This window comes from Pteropus alecto, unplaced genomic scaffold (assembly GCF_000325575.1).
Source record: "Pteropus alecto unplaced genomic scaffold, ASM32557v1 scaffold11, whole genome shotgun sequence".
Lineage (NCBI taxonomy): Eukaryota > Metazoa > Chordata > Mammalia > Chiroptera > Pteropodidae > Pteropus > Pteropus alecto.
The window spans coordinates 422,570-440,153 of NW_006431956.1; the positions used below are offsets into that span (position 1 = coordinate 422,570).

A 17,584-nucleotide genomic window follows, 5' to 3' on the forward strand; every position below is an offset into this window, starting at 1 on the left:
GAGGCCTGCCCGGTGGGGTCGCGGCGAGGACCGCGGGGTCGACGCGTAGTCCGCGGAAGCGCTTGGGATGCTGCGGATGCCGCGGGGTCCGAAGCGAGGTGTCCACGAAAGGTGTCGCTGCTGCCCCGGGAAAGCGTTTCGTCTCCTGACTCCTCGCTTAGCGTTCCGTTGGCCATGCTCCGTCCACTGAACGTCAGTAAAGCCTTGGGTTAGTGATGTCGATCAGTGGAACAATGGCTTTCACTCACAGCCACGTTTGAGGCGCCCTTCTTTGCAAATACTGTAAATAGCGGATGTAAATAAATAACGTTTGAATAATTCTGTGTTTCTGCCCTGCGGGGCCTTGGGAGAATCCATTGAACATTATGTATCACCCTTTCAAGGGTTTTTTATAATATTTTAACAGATTTGAAGTAACGCTCTCCATGGGTAGAAAGATAATACTGTGATCTATGATCTGCCAGTAGTGATGGGCCTTACTCTTTGAATTTTGTTTTTCCGGTAAAATTGCTGAATTTGCAGAATGGATATCCAGGGTTAAAGGCACAGTCTCAGGCTAGGCTAGTTATTTCTCCTGAGTTTATTTCTTCTGTATAAACTCAGATCTGAGGATTCCTGTTCCGTTTAAGGGAATTTAACTTTTTGGGTGGGCTGTTTGTCACAGCGTTTTATACTAAATCAGGACATATAAACACAAATAATTGAGCCAGTTCTTGATAACCCAGGACTGTTGTTATTACTATTTCTATTAATAGTTGCTAAAAATAAAAGGATGCCACATTAGCTCCTAAGACTATCTGCTCCTACATCAAATGACTGTACTTTTTAAAGTTTTATTGAGATACAACTTGTATAACGTTCATCTGTTGTAGTGTGCAGTTTGATTATTATTAAATAATTATTTAATAATTGTTATTAAATAATTATTAATGATTATTAATAAATTTATAGAGTTGTGCAACCATCGCCACAATCCACCGTTAAAACATTTCATCACCCCAAAGATTACCTCAGGTTTTGGGCAGTCATTCTCCACTCCCACCCCCAAGCCTGGACAGCCATTGATCTGCTTTCCATCTCTGTAAACTTCTGTTTCTGGACATTTCATATAAATGGAATCAGGCAATATATAATCTTTTGCATCTGCATGTTTTTGCAGTTCATCTATATTGGGCATGCATCAGTATTTCATCCCTTTTTATTGATAAATAATATTCCATTATATAAAATGAATAGTCCACATTTTGTCCTTCTTACCGGTTTTTGGAAGGTTGAATCATTTTCGGTTTGGCTATTGTAGATAAAGCTGCTGTGAACATTTACATGCAAGTATTTCTGTGGACCTATGTTTTCATTTCTCCTGGGTGGGTTTCCTAGGACTGGAATTACTGGGTCATATGACAAACAAGTTTAACTTTTTAAGAAGTTGCCAAACTGTTTCTCAAAGGCTACTAATTTTTAATAATGTATACTTTTAGATATTTTTCTCTTCCCTCACTGTTACTTACTGTTTTTATCCCCTGCACCCTCACTTCTGAATTTGATGCTCCTGGTAAGGCAGCCTGAGAAGTGTATTAGAATCGCATAACACAGAGGTGCTAAGGTGGTGCTTGGAACTTGCGTGCTGGTTTCTAGATGCTCGACTGTATTCCGGACTAGAGGTGTTCTAAGAGATGTCTGTTGTTTGGGACTCTCAGGTACAGGGGAGAAACCCCGCATGCTGTAGAGGGTAGAATCTACGTGATTATCAGCCCCTCCAGAATCTTTAAGAGGTAGAAGAGATAGTTCCTTAATGACAAAGATGCTGAGCAGTCAAAAGAGTCAGAGAGGTTTATTACATCAGATGTTTGATCCAAATAAATGAATTGTTTCTATGATAATTGTCTCTCTTTTTTTTTTTTTGCCTAATTTGCAAAGAAATCGAGAGCCTGAATATTTCAGCACCCCCAAAATCAACAAATTTTAACTCTAGAGTATGGTTTACATCATTCTTTCTGCATTCCTGGTACCTTTGGCATTTACAGGTTATGTCTGGTAGTTTGTAATTAGGCTGAGGCATTTATTGGAGTTGCACTTGCTGGTGCGTGGGAGCGACTTCCTGAGCCGAGCAGCTACCTTTCAGCACTACTGTAGTCTTGTTTTCACACGGGAAGTGATCCTTCTTAACAGATGTGAAGGCATCCCAAACAATTTTCAGTTACACTTTGTCATATTTCAGCTGTTCCTTTGCCTCAGGTCTTCCTTCTTGCTCATTTCAGCGACCTTCTCTGCTGTATTCCTAACATTGATCCTTCTATTTTGCTCACTTTTTAAAAACATTACTTCGCTAATTCATTTTGGTTGTTTTACATTGTAAACCCTTAAATACCTTCCTTATTTTAAGCCAGTATCTTTATGTTTTTGTAGTTTATTTTCCTGTCTAGTACATTTTATGAAAATGTTCATTGAGCTACCTTTCTGCCATTTAATTACAATTCAGCTCTTAATCATCTGCCATGATAAGAGAGGGCAGTGACACAAATCATAATCTCTGAAAATGTAAATTGGCTTAAGAATGAATGAGCAGGATGATTCTCTTTTTGAACATCAACTTTACCATTGTAATTATGCTTCGTTTAGATTAAATCTAGTTTAGTGTAAAAACAATGCACATTGTTCAAAAACATACCAAATAATATGAAAGGAAGTATGTTAGAAGCAAGGAATAATCACAGTGGTGTTGGTAGGAAACACCATTTTATATACCAAGCTAGTTCCTTCATATATTAGTTTATTTTATGCCTTATGTTATAATTATTTCGATGTATAAGAAGGGAGATTGGACAAAAATTCTTGAAAAGATGAGGGGCAGTCACTTCTTATTTCAACCTTTAAATTCCTCTCTAAATGAACTGTTATTTGGAATATTCTAGAAATCGTAGTTATAATATTAATAATGCTTTGTGAAATCAAAAAAATGTTTCCCACAAGGATTTAAAATAGCTATTACATTTTGAGTCTGACCTCTGTGAAAAATGACTATGTCTTTCCAAGATTTTTGAAAGTTGGCACTGTCTCGCATGTTTTCTGGGCACAATTTGTTTTTCGGGTTACTTTTTTCCATGGGTATTCAAAATAAATAGGTACTTGTTATTGAAATAGGAAAAAATAGCATTACTGTAAAGCTGATTACAGCTGGTTCTGGAAAGAATCTTGCCATCCAATGGGGAATATTTTTCCAGTTTGTTAACCTGTTTAAAATTCCTAAGAGCTATTTTTCTTTCCAGCTTTCAAACATAGAATTCATTCTGAGGTCAGTATGGTCGATTCTAGGGAATAAAGAAATGAGTAGTTTTATGTTCTCCCGAACACTTGTGTTTACTGAATATTTTAAGTGCCACTATGATTACCACTTTGTAGTAAACATTTGTATTAGATTTAAAATAACCCAAGAAATCGTAATTGCTGCTTCACAACCCAGGCCCCATAGATGGCTCTTTTTAACCATGTGATTAATATAATACTTACCCAAAGCAGTGTTTTTAAAAAGTGGTCTATGGACTTACGGTGCAAAGGTTCTGCTCTTCATATAATCTTGTAGCGTTTGTTTATAACATATCTATCGTGTAGTCATGTGAGTTATGTATTTCAGATGTCTTTCTGTTTAACTTACACACCTCGTTACAGTGTTTTATCAAAAAGCATGCTGTTTTCTTCATTGCTGCTTGCCTTTTCCACAGCTGCAGAATCGTTTCCTTCATTTACCTTGCTCCACTGAAGAGGCTCTCAAAAAAGGTTTTTGATCTCCAAGAGTAATCAAAGGCTTACTGTGTTTTAATTTGTTAAAAAGAAAGAGCAGGCCCAAAATGGAGTCACTTGTGCCCACACACCAGCAAGCCAAAGTTTCTGGCCTGACCTACCTGCAGGCCCAGCCTCCCAGGATGTAGTCTATGGCCAGCCAGGCCACGTGGGGTTTCCTGCTCAGTGCTCCTGAAGTAATCCTGAAGTAATCTGCACAGTAGGTCCCTTCCTCTCAGGAAGGTGACCTTGCCTGAAACACTGTAGTCTTTTCCCACCCCCTCTCTGCCTTTAAAAATCTATTTTGGGCAGCCACTGGGTGCTCCTGTCTGTGTGCTGGAGGGGAAGCTGCCCAGTTCGTGAATCGTTCATTAAAGCCAATTCGATCTTTAAAGTTTACTTGGTTGAATTTTTGTTATTTAACAAATCTTTCCCAAATAACTTTTTAGGAATTATTTGCTTTAAATACCTTAAGATCTTTCTGCATCTATTTCTAATTATTATTAGTGGCGCTGTATTTTACTACACCAGAAGCCTTGGTAGTAACTGAACCGGCATAGGGAGGAAAAGGAGAAACCTACGTATGTTGTCATGGTGGCCTCTTTCTACCCCGCTGCTTTTCCCAGACCTTCCACCTCAGCCCCTTGCCACCGACCGTGCGCAGTGTTGGAGCTGCCTCTAATCTGGTCTTCTTGCCAGCCTTGCCTTCTTCCCAGCCAGCCTCTTCCTTGCATAGATGCAAACTGATGGCTGCCCCACATATTCAAGATGAAGTCTTTGCTCTTTGAGGGTTGTGTAAGGCCTTTCATCATGACCTAGCTCTACATTATTTCTTTTGATTCCCAAACATAAGCAACTACTTGCAGTTTCCTGAATGTAATTCATTTCACCCCTCCTTGAACATTGCTATTCCCTATGCCCAAAGCGCCTTCCTGGCTCTCCTATGTGCTGTGCTAATTGCCGTTTCTCTTTGACTCAGCTTTAGTAATTCTTCTGTGAAGCTGTTTTGACATCCTCTTTCTCCTGTAGCCCTTTTCCCTTGTGTTTCTTTTAAAATATAAATAAACTCTGCTTTATATTTAGCTTTGAAAACTACAGGAGCCCTTGTATTTGATTTAAGCTTGCAAATTATTGTAGGAAAAAACAGCCATTTGTGGTGTTTCTGTAACTTACGATGAACAAAGACCATGAGGGTCAAGGATGAGAGGCGGAACATACAAAAGGACAATGGCCTGACAACTCAGGAAGCCAAACAATAACTTCTATAACAGTTGGCCCCAGATACCCAGGACTCGATCAATAGCTGCCAGCTTCCCTAAAATTGGTGCTCCCTTCTAACTTAGATTCAACCAGAGCAAGACAAATTGCGCCCCAATCAATCACATAGGATGCCCTGCTCCTAGTTAGCCTGCCTACAGCTCCCCGCTGCACACAGCCTCCAGCCAGGGCACATCTGAAGCCATCTCTTTTTTCTACTATGAAGTTATTCCTCCGCAGCCTGCTTCTTAGTCTGCCTTAATGCAAATGATGGGGGCCTTGCTATAGCAAGCTCTGAATAAATAGCATGTGCTTCTCTCATTTGGTTCATCTTCATTTATTTCCACAAGGGAGGAAATATTTATTTACATCTGAAGTGATTAACAAAAGTATAGTTTATAAACTGTCTTTATTTCCTGTGCTAGTTATATTTTGTTTTTTTTACATATTTTATAAACATAGAGATTTATATTTTATAAAGTTGAAGACAGATATTTGTCATAAGAATTCTCTATTTCTTCACATTGAATGGAAAGATGACAGAAAGAAAAATCTGTCACTTAATAATAAAGAACAAAATCCTAGTCAGATTTTAATCTTACTTGAGACTTTGCCTCAGATGTAATTCAAAGCTTTTTATTTGGTTTATTAATTTTAAATTTTTAAAAAAATCAGTACATGGAAGAAATTTAATATGAAATGCAAATTAAATGTATTTAGGTTTTATTTATTATAAGAATACCCTTTTATTCTTGTTTTTAAAATATTAAGCATGAATGTTAAATTTTATCCCACAATTTTTTGCATCATTTAGTGTTTTTTACCTATTAGTGCAATATATAACGAGATTTCATATAACTGAAACGTATATATTCCTACAATAAATTCTGCTTGGTTTGGTGAATTATTATTTTTTTTATATTCTTAATCTAGTCACTAATTTTATAAAGGTCTGTCACCTTTGTAAAGATTCTGACTGAAAAAAAAAAAAAAATCTGAGAGTGACTGGAACCTGTACCCTGATTTTTTTTTTTTGCGTACCCTCCCTCTTATTTCTATGATTGAATGTTTAAAAGGCTACTTTAAATGATTTTGAAACTATGAAAAAGATAGCTTTTTAACTGTCTGGTGCTTTATTTTAATGAAGTTGCTCTCAGTTCACCTACTGTTTTAATTTCCTGTTAACAGACACTCCCTTCGGAGAGGTAGCTCCTTCACATTTTTAACACCTGGCCCCCACTGGGACTTCACTTTGGTGAGTAGACGCCTGGAGTTTTTTTATTTTAGACGTTAGATAGGATTAATTCCTGGGTTGTCTTTAAGTCTGGTGCACAGTTCAGTTTTCTGTATTTCTCTTGTATATCCTGAGATACAGAGTTTTTGGCAGCCTAATTTAATTATTTTCTTTTCTGCTAACAAACTGAAGGAAAATTTTATTTCAATTAAATATAAAACGTACTTTGAAAACTACCAGACCTATTCATCTTTATATAATCCTTCCTCTTATTCCTGCTAGTGTTAAAATTAAGAGATTATATTATGAAATGTAAAATTTTTTATGCACATAGTCTTAATACCTTTTTTCTTGATTGAAAAATACAAAAATATATATGATGAATGAATTATTTTGCTATTAATCATTTTAGTATAGAGGGACTGCTTCATTATTTTTAAAATGAGACTTTACAGAGGCATTATCTAACTTTGTCCAAAGTGACACCAGAAAATTGATTTTTTTTTGTAATTAAAAACTCATTCATTACCTTATAGTACTCATATAACTAAAGTATGTACAAATAGAACATGATTCTTACACTTTTCTTGTTTGGGAGAAATAGCAAAAACGATTCTGTTTCTAGTTTGCCAGACTTCTCTTGTGTGCACGTATTGGTGATGTGCTGATGTGTTTAGCAATACATATTTAATTTATGTTCTGTTTTTTTGGTCTTTAATTTATATTACGATTGGGAACTCCTGTTCAAGATTTCTGTACTCTTATACTGATTACATATATTAATTGGTCAGTAAAGCATTCATCAAAAGTGTCTCCTGATTTTAATGCAATTTTATATTTTCCTTTGAAACTTTTATCATCTTGATCCCTTTCCCTTACTAGCTGACGAGACTAAACTTAAACAGAAAAAGTTTAGAAGTGTCTCCAAACTTGATTTTGCAAGCCCGTCAGCAAAAATATTTTGAACATGTAGCCTTGATAATATTTACTTATAATTTTTATGCATGGACCACCATTATTAGCTAATATCACAAAGCATAATACTCATTTAGAGTGAGACATAATAGTAGACATAAATATATATTTCAGGTAGCCATGATAATTTCAGTTTGGGACTGACTTCTTATTGGGTCTGATTAGGTCGCCATTGTCTTTAACCTTATAATGTGAGTGATGATGAGCTTATCATCTGTAAATTAGATATTAATTAAGCTTATTTTTAAGGGTTAAGAAATGCATTTAAAAAAAGTTCTAACGTTTTCCTCCTGCACTCTAGGGAAGATATCTTGCATAGACTCAGGATGGGTGTATGCCACTTGGGAAAACACTTGTAGATGTGTTTTGTAGAAATGTCTTGTGGTTCATGTATTAAAACTCTCAGAATGCAATTAAGGAGTTTTAAGAGAGAGAGATTTATAATTTTTAAATACATAGGTTAAGAAAAGAACAAAAATTAAGCCTCTAACTCAAGAGGTTAGGAAAAGAATAATGAAGTAAACCAAAGGAAATAGAAGGAAAGGTAAGAGTGGAAAAAAATAAAATCAACACCCAATCATGATAAAATTCTTGGCAAACCAGAAATAGAATAAAAAACTTCCTTAGTCTGAGACCTACCACAAACAACAACGTATGATAAAATGTTTAGGACATTCCTTTCAAATTTAGAAAAAGCCTGCTATCACCACATCTATTCAGCATTTACTAGTCTAGTGTTCCTAGCTAGCACAGTAAGACGGGAAGACAAATTAGGAAGGAAAGGACAGTATGATTTTATTACTTAGAAAAAATGTGATTGTCTACACAGAATATCCAAGGAGATATTAATAGCAGCTATTAGAACTAATAAGAGTTCAAGCAAGGTTTGTAACTTTTTATAAAAGTTATAAAAAGAAATCAATAGAATGTATATATACTAGCAATAGACCATTAAATATAATTTTTAAAGATGCTTTTAATGAAAAAACAATTTTGAAAGCTAGGAATAAATCTGTGAAAAGATCTCAGTTTGGTGAGAAATATTGGAAGCATTAATAAAGAACATAGGATACCTAATTAGGTAGAAATATACCATTCTCATGCAAGGGAAGACTCAGCATAAAAATATCAGTTCTCCCCAAATTAATTCATAAATTCAGTGTAGTTCTAATAGAAATCCCATGAGAGTATAATAGATCTCATTCCACAATTTCTGTGGAAAAGTGGAAGGCCCGGACAGCAAAAGTAGTGTGTAAGTCAGGGAGCGTAAGACTTACTTGTACTAGCTATTGAGACTTACTCCAAAAGTATAGTAATTACACAGCATATAATGGGTGCAGGAATGGATAAATAGACTGATGGAACAAAATAGAGACCCCAGAAGCTGACCCACATGTATATGAGACCTTACTGTGTCATAAGCATTAGGAAGGAATGGTGCTGTCAAGAAATGGTGTCCGGGGGTGCTGGCATGTTAGCTGTGTCACCTCATGCCTTGTACATACAAAATAAACTCTAGGTGGATTGAATATATAAATATGAAAAAGCAAAACTTTAAAATGTTTAAAAGAAAATATAGAAGAATGTATAAAATTGTTAAATTTCTTTATACGCATGCCCACACATGTACAATTATATAAATGCGTCAGTGTGATCATGTACGTGCTTTTTCTCCTCAGCACAGTCTTTTTGCTTGGCAATTTCCTGCTACATTTCCCCCCACCCCCTCCGTGTAAGTCCTTCGGTCCCCCAGCCTCTGCTCTAGCCATGTCAGCCACACCATGTGTATCCCTCTCTGTTCTGCTCATGTAGTTATTCATGAATGTACACACAGCCTCACAGGTAAGATACACAGATGCAGGATTTCACTTAGTTTGCTTTGCAAAGTTAGGATCGTATTATTATTCATACTCTTCTGCATCGTCTGGATATGACCTTAGGATCAATAAAGATTTCTTGAGTTCTGTCACCCCATTTTTTTTAGTTTTTTCTAATTCTGATTTATATTCTTCCATGTCTTGTATCATTTTCTTAATGTCTTTTAGCTAAATTTGAAATAGTGTGTTACAGCTTTTCTCCGCTTCTTTAAGCATTTCCTTCATTCCCTGCAGGGATGTTATTCTTCCCTTTGTTCTTTTTTTTTTTCTTAGAGTTGTTTTCTGTAGGATTTGACTTGGAGAATTTTCTGTTCATTTTAATGAACTTAGTTTTCCTGAACTTTTCACAAAGAGGCTTGGTTCAGATGGCTTTTCTAACTTCATAGAGCTCCCCTTTTGTTGTTTTCCGGATGGCTTGCTTCTGAGACTTCCAGGCTCCCTGTTTTTGCTCCACTTCTACCTGGACTTTATCTTTCCTGTCCTCTGTTGTCCCTGTCCTGCTTGATTTCGATTCTACTCCCACCAGTTTCTCTTCAAGGCTGGGTCAGGTCCTGGAAGGGAGCTATGTCTGGTCAGTTTTGAGAGTTCACAAAACCTAAGCTCTATCACGAATAACCTGAAAAGATATTTTGAGATGTTGGAGAATGAAATGTTACTTAAAGAGTCTTCAGTATTGATTAAGAACCAGGAATTAAAGATGTATACACAGTTTTGCCACTAATGGTGCCAGTAGGACTGAATGAAGGTGATGAATGACTGCAAGGTACTTCAGGGATGTGTACGTCATCTTCCAGCTGATAAATCCTGCTTCAGGCAACAAATCTTACTTTGGACCATGAGAAAATGATTTTTTTTTTTCTAGTGAAGACCCCTCCCTCCCATAGAATAAATAATGTGTTTCTTTCTTTAAAAAATTTGTTGCCTAAAAACTCGACAGCCTTTGACTTACATAAGAGTTTGGTTCTGAAAAACTTCTTCCTAAGTAGGTTTTTTAAAAGGATAACATCACTTCACAACAAGAGATGATTTAGTCGGGTGCACTATTTAGACAATATATATGGTAGAGATCATTTATGAACATCCCTCGTAAAAATATTCTCATAAACACAGCCAAAGGCTTCACTTTTTAAAGTGATTTTTCTAGTTGTATGGAGTCTTGGTTTAGTGGAGTATCGTGCATTCCTTCTGTATAATAATGAATTTTTTTTTCTTATAGAAAAGAAAACGAAGAGCAAAAGATGATGATGTCGTAAGCCTTAGCAGCCTTGATCTGAAGGTGAGCCTTACTGCTGTCAAAGAAAAGCTTTTAAAAATATGGAGATAGCATTTCTTTCTATGCTAAAAGAATAATGGATCCTGGGGGGGGTTTTGCATTTTTAAGTGTAAAAAAAAAAATTTAAGTGTTTATAGTCTTTTTAGTAGTATTTAATTGATCTGGATCCATCTTTTCCCAAACCAAATTCTTAGTAAGGTTTGCAGACACTTAAATTTCTTAATCCAAATGCTTTTTAAAAGCTCATACCCACATACAGCTTTATTACTAACTTCTTTCATATTCATCTAGTCCAAATGCAATTACTTTTTTCGTCATTTTTTTTTAACTCATTTTTAGATAGTTTGGAATTCTAGTTTCTCTGAAGTTCTGTTTTATTGATCTTTCAATCGGTGCTTCTTTTTTTAGTAAAACTTGAAATTCTGTGTTTAACTAACCTATTTTTAGTGAGATACATAGTAGTTATTTGTAATCTTGAACTCTAGAGTTTTAAAGTAGAACATGCTTTTCTTATATTTAGAAAAAGTCCTTAAAATATTTCTCGTGAACTCTGGAATCTTTTCATACACTTATATGGTTTTTAAATATATGTCTAATTTAATGATATAAAACATGAGAGCTATACAAGGGCTGAAAATACAAATGTTTCTCTACATACTAAAAGATTTTTAATGCATCCCTCTCTATAACAAGGTCCTCATAAACCTAATTACAAAGTTATAAAAAAGCAGGTTAGCGATTGCACTTCACAATATCCCCTGTAGAGGGCAGCAAAGAGCTTAGACTTAGTTCTCTCTACCCATAGCCGTAACTGAATCGGGATCTCTTCTAAAACTTAAAACAACTGGATCTCTTATCTTTTTAGTTACCCGCCTTGATAGAAAAAGGCTGGAAGGCAAATAATCTCTCGACTTTCTTTCTGGTTCCTTCTCTAAAATACTAGCAGCTCTTCAGCAAACACCGTCCCGTGCTGGGAGACTGAGGTTTTGGACCTGGCTCTGCCCCTGGCTTCCAGCCTGACCATGCACCAGACATGTGCTGAAGGTGCTACACTGAGTGACTTCTCTGCACAGCGTGTTCCAGTGGGAGCCGAGCAGGCCAGATTCAGCCCTCCCAGCTATTGATTACCCATGCGACTTGGGACGAGGCTCTCAAACTCTCCAAGTCCGGATTTCTCCACCTGCAAATGAAAGTAATAATACATGCTTCGTAAAGTTGGTTGAATAAGATAGCATGAGTAAAGCTCCTAGCGCAGAGTAAGGACTGACAGCCCCCTTTTCTTTTTTGTGGCTGTCTTTCCACGTCCTCCTAAGAAAACTGAGGAGGACAAGTTAGTGATCTCAAAAGACCCCTCCAGCCCTTGATTTTATGAAGCGTTGCTGGAGCCAGGACGCTCAGGCTTGTCACTCAGAGTGCTAACTGAACACTCCGTGTTCGTTATTGCTTTTTTAGATGCTATCTGCCGTCGTCAAAATTATATTTGGACCACAAACCCGAACATTCAAATGAAACTAAGATTTTAGGGTTGGCGAGCTGGGATTTTCGTGCTACGACTGTCACCATGAGACCCTATTTGGCTCCTGTAGGCTTTTTATTGTTACATATGAAGACTTCCACCTTTACCTCATGGGTCCCCAGCTGAAGGGGAGAAACGAGCTATTCCTTCCCCTCATTATCTTGGCCTTATCTGTATCAGAACTGAATAGAAAAACCTAGTTCGGAGAAAGACATCAGGTAAGAGACCCACGAGATTACCCTAGAAGCTTCTTTCCTCTCGCTGTGCAGAGGTCCTTTGTTCCTTTATGAAACTAAGTGGCTGTACTGCTGAAACTAACAGAGCCAGACATCTGGCTTCTAGCTTAGCCTCTCACTGTCTCGGAGGGCTTAGGCCGATCCGTGTTCTGACCCGTGACATTTAGGGAACTGGATTCCATAATCTCTAAGGTGACTCCACTGGAATGCTGTATAGAGCTATCTTCTACAAACAGCTCCTCTGAAGGCCAGCTGCATCGTATGTGTCAATGCATGCATATTGATGACTGGGCGATAAAGGATAGATGGTGAAATATAACCAGTCTCCATTGCTAAAAAAAGTCTCAGTGCAGGAGGACGAGTTATTACCATCATCTTGGATACGAAAGACATTGGTTTTTACAGAAGAGCAGCATTGGGCCTTCCTGCAAGAAGTAACACGGCCCCACAAACCTTCGTAAATCGTTTTAATAGATTATTTGTCATTATAAATAGTCTGTGCCCACTATTTATTTGTTCTACTCTTTAACCTCTGTAATAGGTCCTCCTTAGACTCGTAATCACTAAATCCATGAGTCTTTTCTTGCCCTTCTTAACCTTTTTGCTGTAATTATCACCTTTTCTTCCCTTGCCATCTTGCTCTCTTTCCTTTTGACTGTTCCATCTGCAAAATTTTTCCCTTAGCATCGGACCCGTCTCTTTTGTCCAGACTTTCTTCCTCAGGCATCTCACTCCCTCCCAAAGCTCGGACGCTGATCCCCGTGTGTCTGACTCCTCAGTTAAATCTCCCTGCTGGCCTCGCAGTTTCGGGCAGCACTCCCGCATGCTAGCTCTGTATTTCCATTTCCATGTTCCTCCACCACCTCAGACTCGGTATATGTAACATGAAACTCAGAATTTTCTTTCAAAGCTTATTCCTTCTTATTTCTCTATTCGCATTAACAGTTACCCTCCTAATTTTAAAATCATAGGCATTTTCGACTTCGTGCATTTGTTGTCCCTTGCGTGTATCCTTCTCCTACCTGACACAGAGTTCTTGATACCCACTTGTGATTTTTGTGTTGCTTCCAGTGAGTTATCTTTCAAACCATTTTAAACACCACGTTACAACATAAGGTGCATTTATCTCTTGCATCTGCCCCTCTCCCTCTCCCCTTACCCATAGCCCTTACTTACTGCGCGTTCACACATACCACCCCGCTACGCTTTTGGGGAACACCATGCACATCTCCCCTGCTCAGACCTATGAGAGCATACCATGGCCTCCAAGGCACCACTCAGCTCGGAAACCTGCCAGAGTGGTTTCTCCTGAACTCCTGTAGCACTGACTAGCTGTACAGCTTATTTTAGAATCTGCAGAAGCTGCCCTGTATTAGTCACCTCTCCATGTGGCCTTACACAATGGTCTGGTAGCACTTTAGGACCAGGGATGAAACTTATTGTTTTGTATCACTCACCGTGTCTAGAATAGTGCCTTCTGCATAATAGAGTTTTCAAGCTTCTCTGCTCCTCATAAATCCTAAGAATAGAAGTGTTTTTGCAGATTACCAGCATTATATGATTTATAGTAATATATACAGTTAGAATCAAAAATCCTACCTTTCAAAATAGAATACAGTACTTTCTGTTAAAGAAGAAAATCTGCTTTGTAGCAGGCCTACCAAACCGTCAGAAGTAGGGTGTTTTCATAGAAGAAAGGATTTAAACAAGAAATTCAGACTATCACTTGTATGTGGCTTCGGGCAGGTCACTCCACCTCTGTGAACTTCATTTCTTCACCAGTAAAATGCAAGACTTTGTAAGTAGGCCTTTTTACTCTATTGGGGCTATATCAAGATCAGTTAATTCACAATAGAGAACAACCCTGTTATACATTTTTAGAGTAGAAATCACCTTTTATGTATTTATGTTCTAAAACATCTATTACACAGATAATCAGATTTGTCAAGCAGAAGAAAAACTCTTTGCCTTTAAGTCTAGGCAAGGCCCGCGCTTTAAAATCTGAGGGAGCCCAACTACCCTTTGCCCACAGCCCTGGGGAGATGTGAAAGAGGTACCTGAGGGTGCCCACTGCTCTTACTCCGCTGGTCTTAAGAAAAAAAGGTAGGAACCGGTTGGCAGAGACGTAGGTAATTTTACAACTGTGACTATGCTTATACTCGTGTAAAATAAAGGCAAGCTCCTGGATAATTAGGCATCTCTTTAGCATATACACATTTTAGCTCTGAATTATGATTTCCTTAAAGCTGCCAAGTTGTCCGCTCTAAATGCCCTTCTAGGTGATAGAGTTTTATAGAAAAAGGACCGCGCCTGTGACCAAGCGCTGGAGCAGGTGACCCGGGTGAGCAGTTAGTTTCTCTTTGGGAGTGCTTCGGAACCAGGAAAGGCCTAGCCAGTGGCCCGGTTTTCTTCGCTGCTCGTCTTCCTGTACACATTCCAGACCTCTTCTTGAAAAAGAGCTTTCTTTTGCACAGCGAAAACTGAGAAGCCTAGGTGTGCCCGGCTGTCAGTTAACTGGAGTCACGTGCTCCTTAGGTGCCCGCCCCCCGGAGCCTGGCCGGCGTTGGCCCCGCCCACAGAGCCCTGGGGTCTGCGTGCGTTTCGCTGCGGCTCGCAGAGGCAGGCAGCTCCGCCGCGAGGAGGCGGGGGCAAATGGCTGCCGAGGGCGGCTGAGCGCGCCGAAAGCTGTGCCGCTGCGGGGCTCGGAGACAGGGCTGGCCCGGAGGGGGACCGATCCTGAGAGTTCTGAGGGGTACCTGGTAAAGCATGGTGGCGCATGATGAGATCGGAGGTCTCCTGCCTATTAAGAGGACCATACGAGTCCTGGATGTGAATAACCAGTCCTTCAGAGAACAAGAGGTAAGACTTAGAGAAGAATTAAGCCAAAGGAGTGTTTTCTGACTCCACGGAACTTTTAAGATTTTAACCGTTTATTAACAGTACAGTTTTAAACTTAACTTCTGGCCTTACCGAGTATTACAGTATGACGGATTCAGATGCAGAGTTGGAACCGGGTTTCGGAGCTGCGGTGTAAGTTTAGGGGCTGTGGCATAGCTAGGTTTATGCATAGCGTAGCACGAGCGTTCACAGACTTGTACACGAAGAGATTTTAAATATATGTGCTACTCGTTTTGGTTAAATGGGTCACATTTCTGATGCTTAATACAGTTGCTTTTTAAAAAATAACTTGTATTTATATTACTCAGTCTTAAGAACTGCTTTATGGAGTCGAGAAGACTCCCCTGAAAGATAATACTGGTGAACAAATTGCAATTAGATCGCTATCTGACCTAGTGCTCATTTTTCTTTTTCTTTTCACATCTAATAAGTTCATTGTGTATGACTTTTTTTCTTCAGAAAGAAAAAGAGGTTAAAATATTTAAACCAATGAATTATTTTTTAGATACTGCTGCCCTCCCTGCTTTAATTTTCTGAAGCCGTTGTGGTTTTTAAAAGTCTTTTTGAATAGTTATCAAAATAAGTCAAGAGATTTTATGCCATTTTATTTAATTTTGACAGTTGGTTTAACACTGTATGGGTGGGTATTCCATTTATACTGCATACTACAGTATACCTGCTTTAGCATTTCTGTATTCAATTAACTCTGTACTACTTACCTTGATTGTGGTGATGGTTTTGTGGCCATATACATATATCAAAACTTCCCTAATTATATACTTTAAATACGTTCAGTTTCTCGCGGAGCTCAGTGAGGCTTTGTGTCACACACACACGCCTTCCGGTGTTAGAGAGCTGCCTGAGGAGGTCTGCTTCCATTCGGTGTGGTTTAGCTCTGGGTTTTGTTTTCTGTTCGTTTGCTTTTGGTTTTTGCTTATATGTTTTCATTTTCTCGAAATGTCTCAGCATTGCCATTGATTAGAGCAAGTTGTACGTGGTCATACTAAAACTGATCTTTTTGTTTGGTATCAGACACTAACCATGTTTCTGGCATACCTTTATACCAAAGGTTAAAACCGCCAGGAATGTTGTCAGGTTTTAGTACTAGCAACACAGCCTTAAATAACTAAATTTGACTATTTTTATTACTACGTAGAAAGGGAAGAAATCACATGTGATCAGAACTCAGTTTTATCTTTTTATAAATACCTTTTTTTCGTTCTTATTTTAAAGTCCTTCCCACATGGAGATTATTTACCCAGTAACCCAAACAAATAAACCCAGACACATACTGTTTTTTATTTAAGGGTCTTGATTTGGTTGACTGTATAAGAGGCCCTCCTGAAATATACCCTCTTACATGACACCATAGGTAGAAAAAACCCTTTTACAAAAAAGTTGAATTCACAACAGAATTTTTCCATGTTGTTGCTTTTATGTGTAAGGTACATTCCAATAAAAGACTTTAAATTGATCTTACCAATTTTCTGTTTATAGATATCCAGAAAACACTGAAGGCCTAAAAATCTGACTACGTGTGGATTAGTAAAATTATTGAATTTATTAAAAACTCAGTCTAAACGCAGATTCCCCATAGAAATGCTTGTGATTGCCAAGCTAAGCTAGATAGTCTGGTTAAAAGCTAAGCTAAATAAACAACATAAATTTATGTTAGAGGGTGTTGGGTGTTTTTCCCGTCTAACTGAACTTTAGCCCTGGTGAAAGGTCACCTGTGGTAGAAAGTTCTTTGAACATGTAAAACTTGTTGGTATTTTTTTGTTTATTCCTGTAAATATTGTAGATTTTCAGATTGTCTTTTGAGGGGACCATATAGTTTCAATATCTGTACCCGTTCTTTAAGCTTCTTGTATTCACCATAACGCTGTTAACAGCATTCCGAAACAAAAATAAGTAACAGCAACAAAAGCCATACGTAAGCCTTATCTTGGGAGCCGGTGAGATAGACTCCTGCCCCCTCTTCACTCCTCACCTCTAGACACCGTACCTACGCCCTGTGTGTACAGAGAGCCAGTGGTAGGTGTGATACCAGTTCTCGGAAACCTTGGTCTTCGAAATATATTTTATGACAGTGCAAACGTTTAGGTTCTTAGTAACCAAACCGAGAGCGTTAAAATCATGCATCTGGATCTCTAAAGAAAAACTTCTGGGTGTATCTCACATTGGCCAAATCCCAACCTACATTTTAAAAGACTTTTGTCCCAACCTTATGGGTGACGCATGAATGCCTGATCAGTCCATATCATTTTCCACAAAAGTTTTCCGCGTGTCAGTTTTTTCAAATAGTGTGTGTCTTGAAATTAGTGAACCATGTTCAGCATTATGGCTTCACATTTCAATCACGTTTTTTAAGGTATCCGTTAAAATTTTTCATATTTTCGAAATATATGTGCTAAAAGTTTGTATTGTGTCTGCCAAGCATTCTTCACATATGTCCTTTTAGTAAGGCAGGAAGGTTACTGTTGGATCCCCGGAAGTATGTGCGAAGAGTACAAAGGCGCCCTCCCACCACCCCCGGCACCG

The 17,584-nt window shown here is 38.2% G+C and overlaps 1 protein-coding gene and 1 long non-coding RNA gene across 3 annotated transcripts in view; both read left to right on the forward strand.

The window, feature by feature from the left end:
* The first annotated feature begins 13 nt into the window (after positions 1-13).
* Positions 14-14,186, forward strand: LOC107195328. 2 transcript variants are annotated; one of them, XR_003044811.1, is made up of 5 exons: positions 14-208; positions 6,223-6,289; positions 10,337-10,396; positions 11,846-12,127; positions 13,798-14,186. It is a non-coding gene; the product is annotated as an uncharacterized LOC107195328 (long non-coding RNA). The 2 variants fall into 2 exon arrangements; XR_001516437.2 differs by lacking the exon at positions 13,798-14,186 and having other exon boundaries at positions 21-208; positions 11,846-12,637.
* Positions 14,187-14,704: 518 nt separating this feature from the next.
* The window catches only part of NET1 (neuroepithelial cell transforming 1), an 11,953-nt gene continuing 9,073 nt past the window's right edge, over positions 14,705-17,584 (forward strand). Inside the window, exon 1 of the mRNA XM_006906940.3 lies at positions 14,705-15,004. Within this exon, the coding sequence (XP_006907002.1) occupies positions 14,912-15,004 (93 nt within the window). The 5' untranslated portion in view covers positions 14,705-14,911. The remainder of the gene's footprint in view (positions 15,005-17,584) is intronic.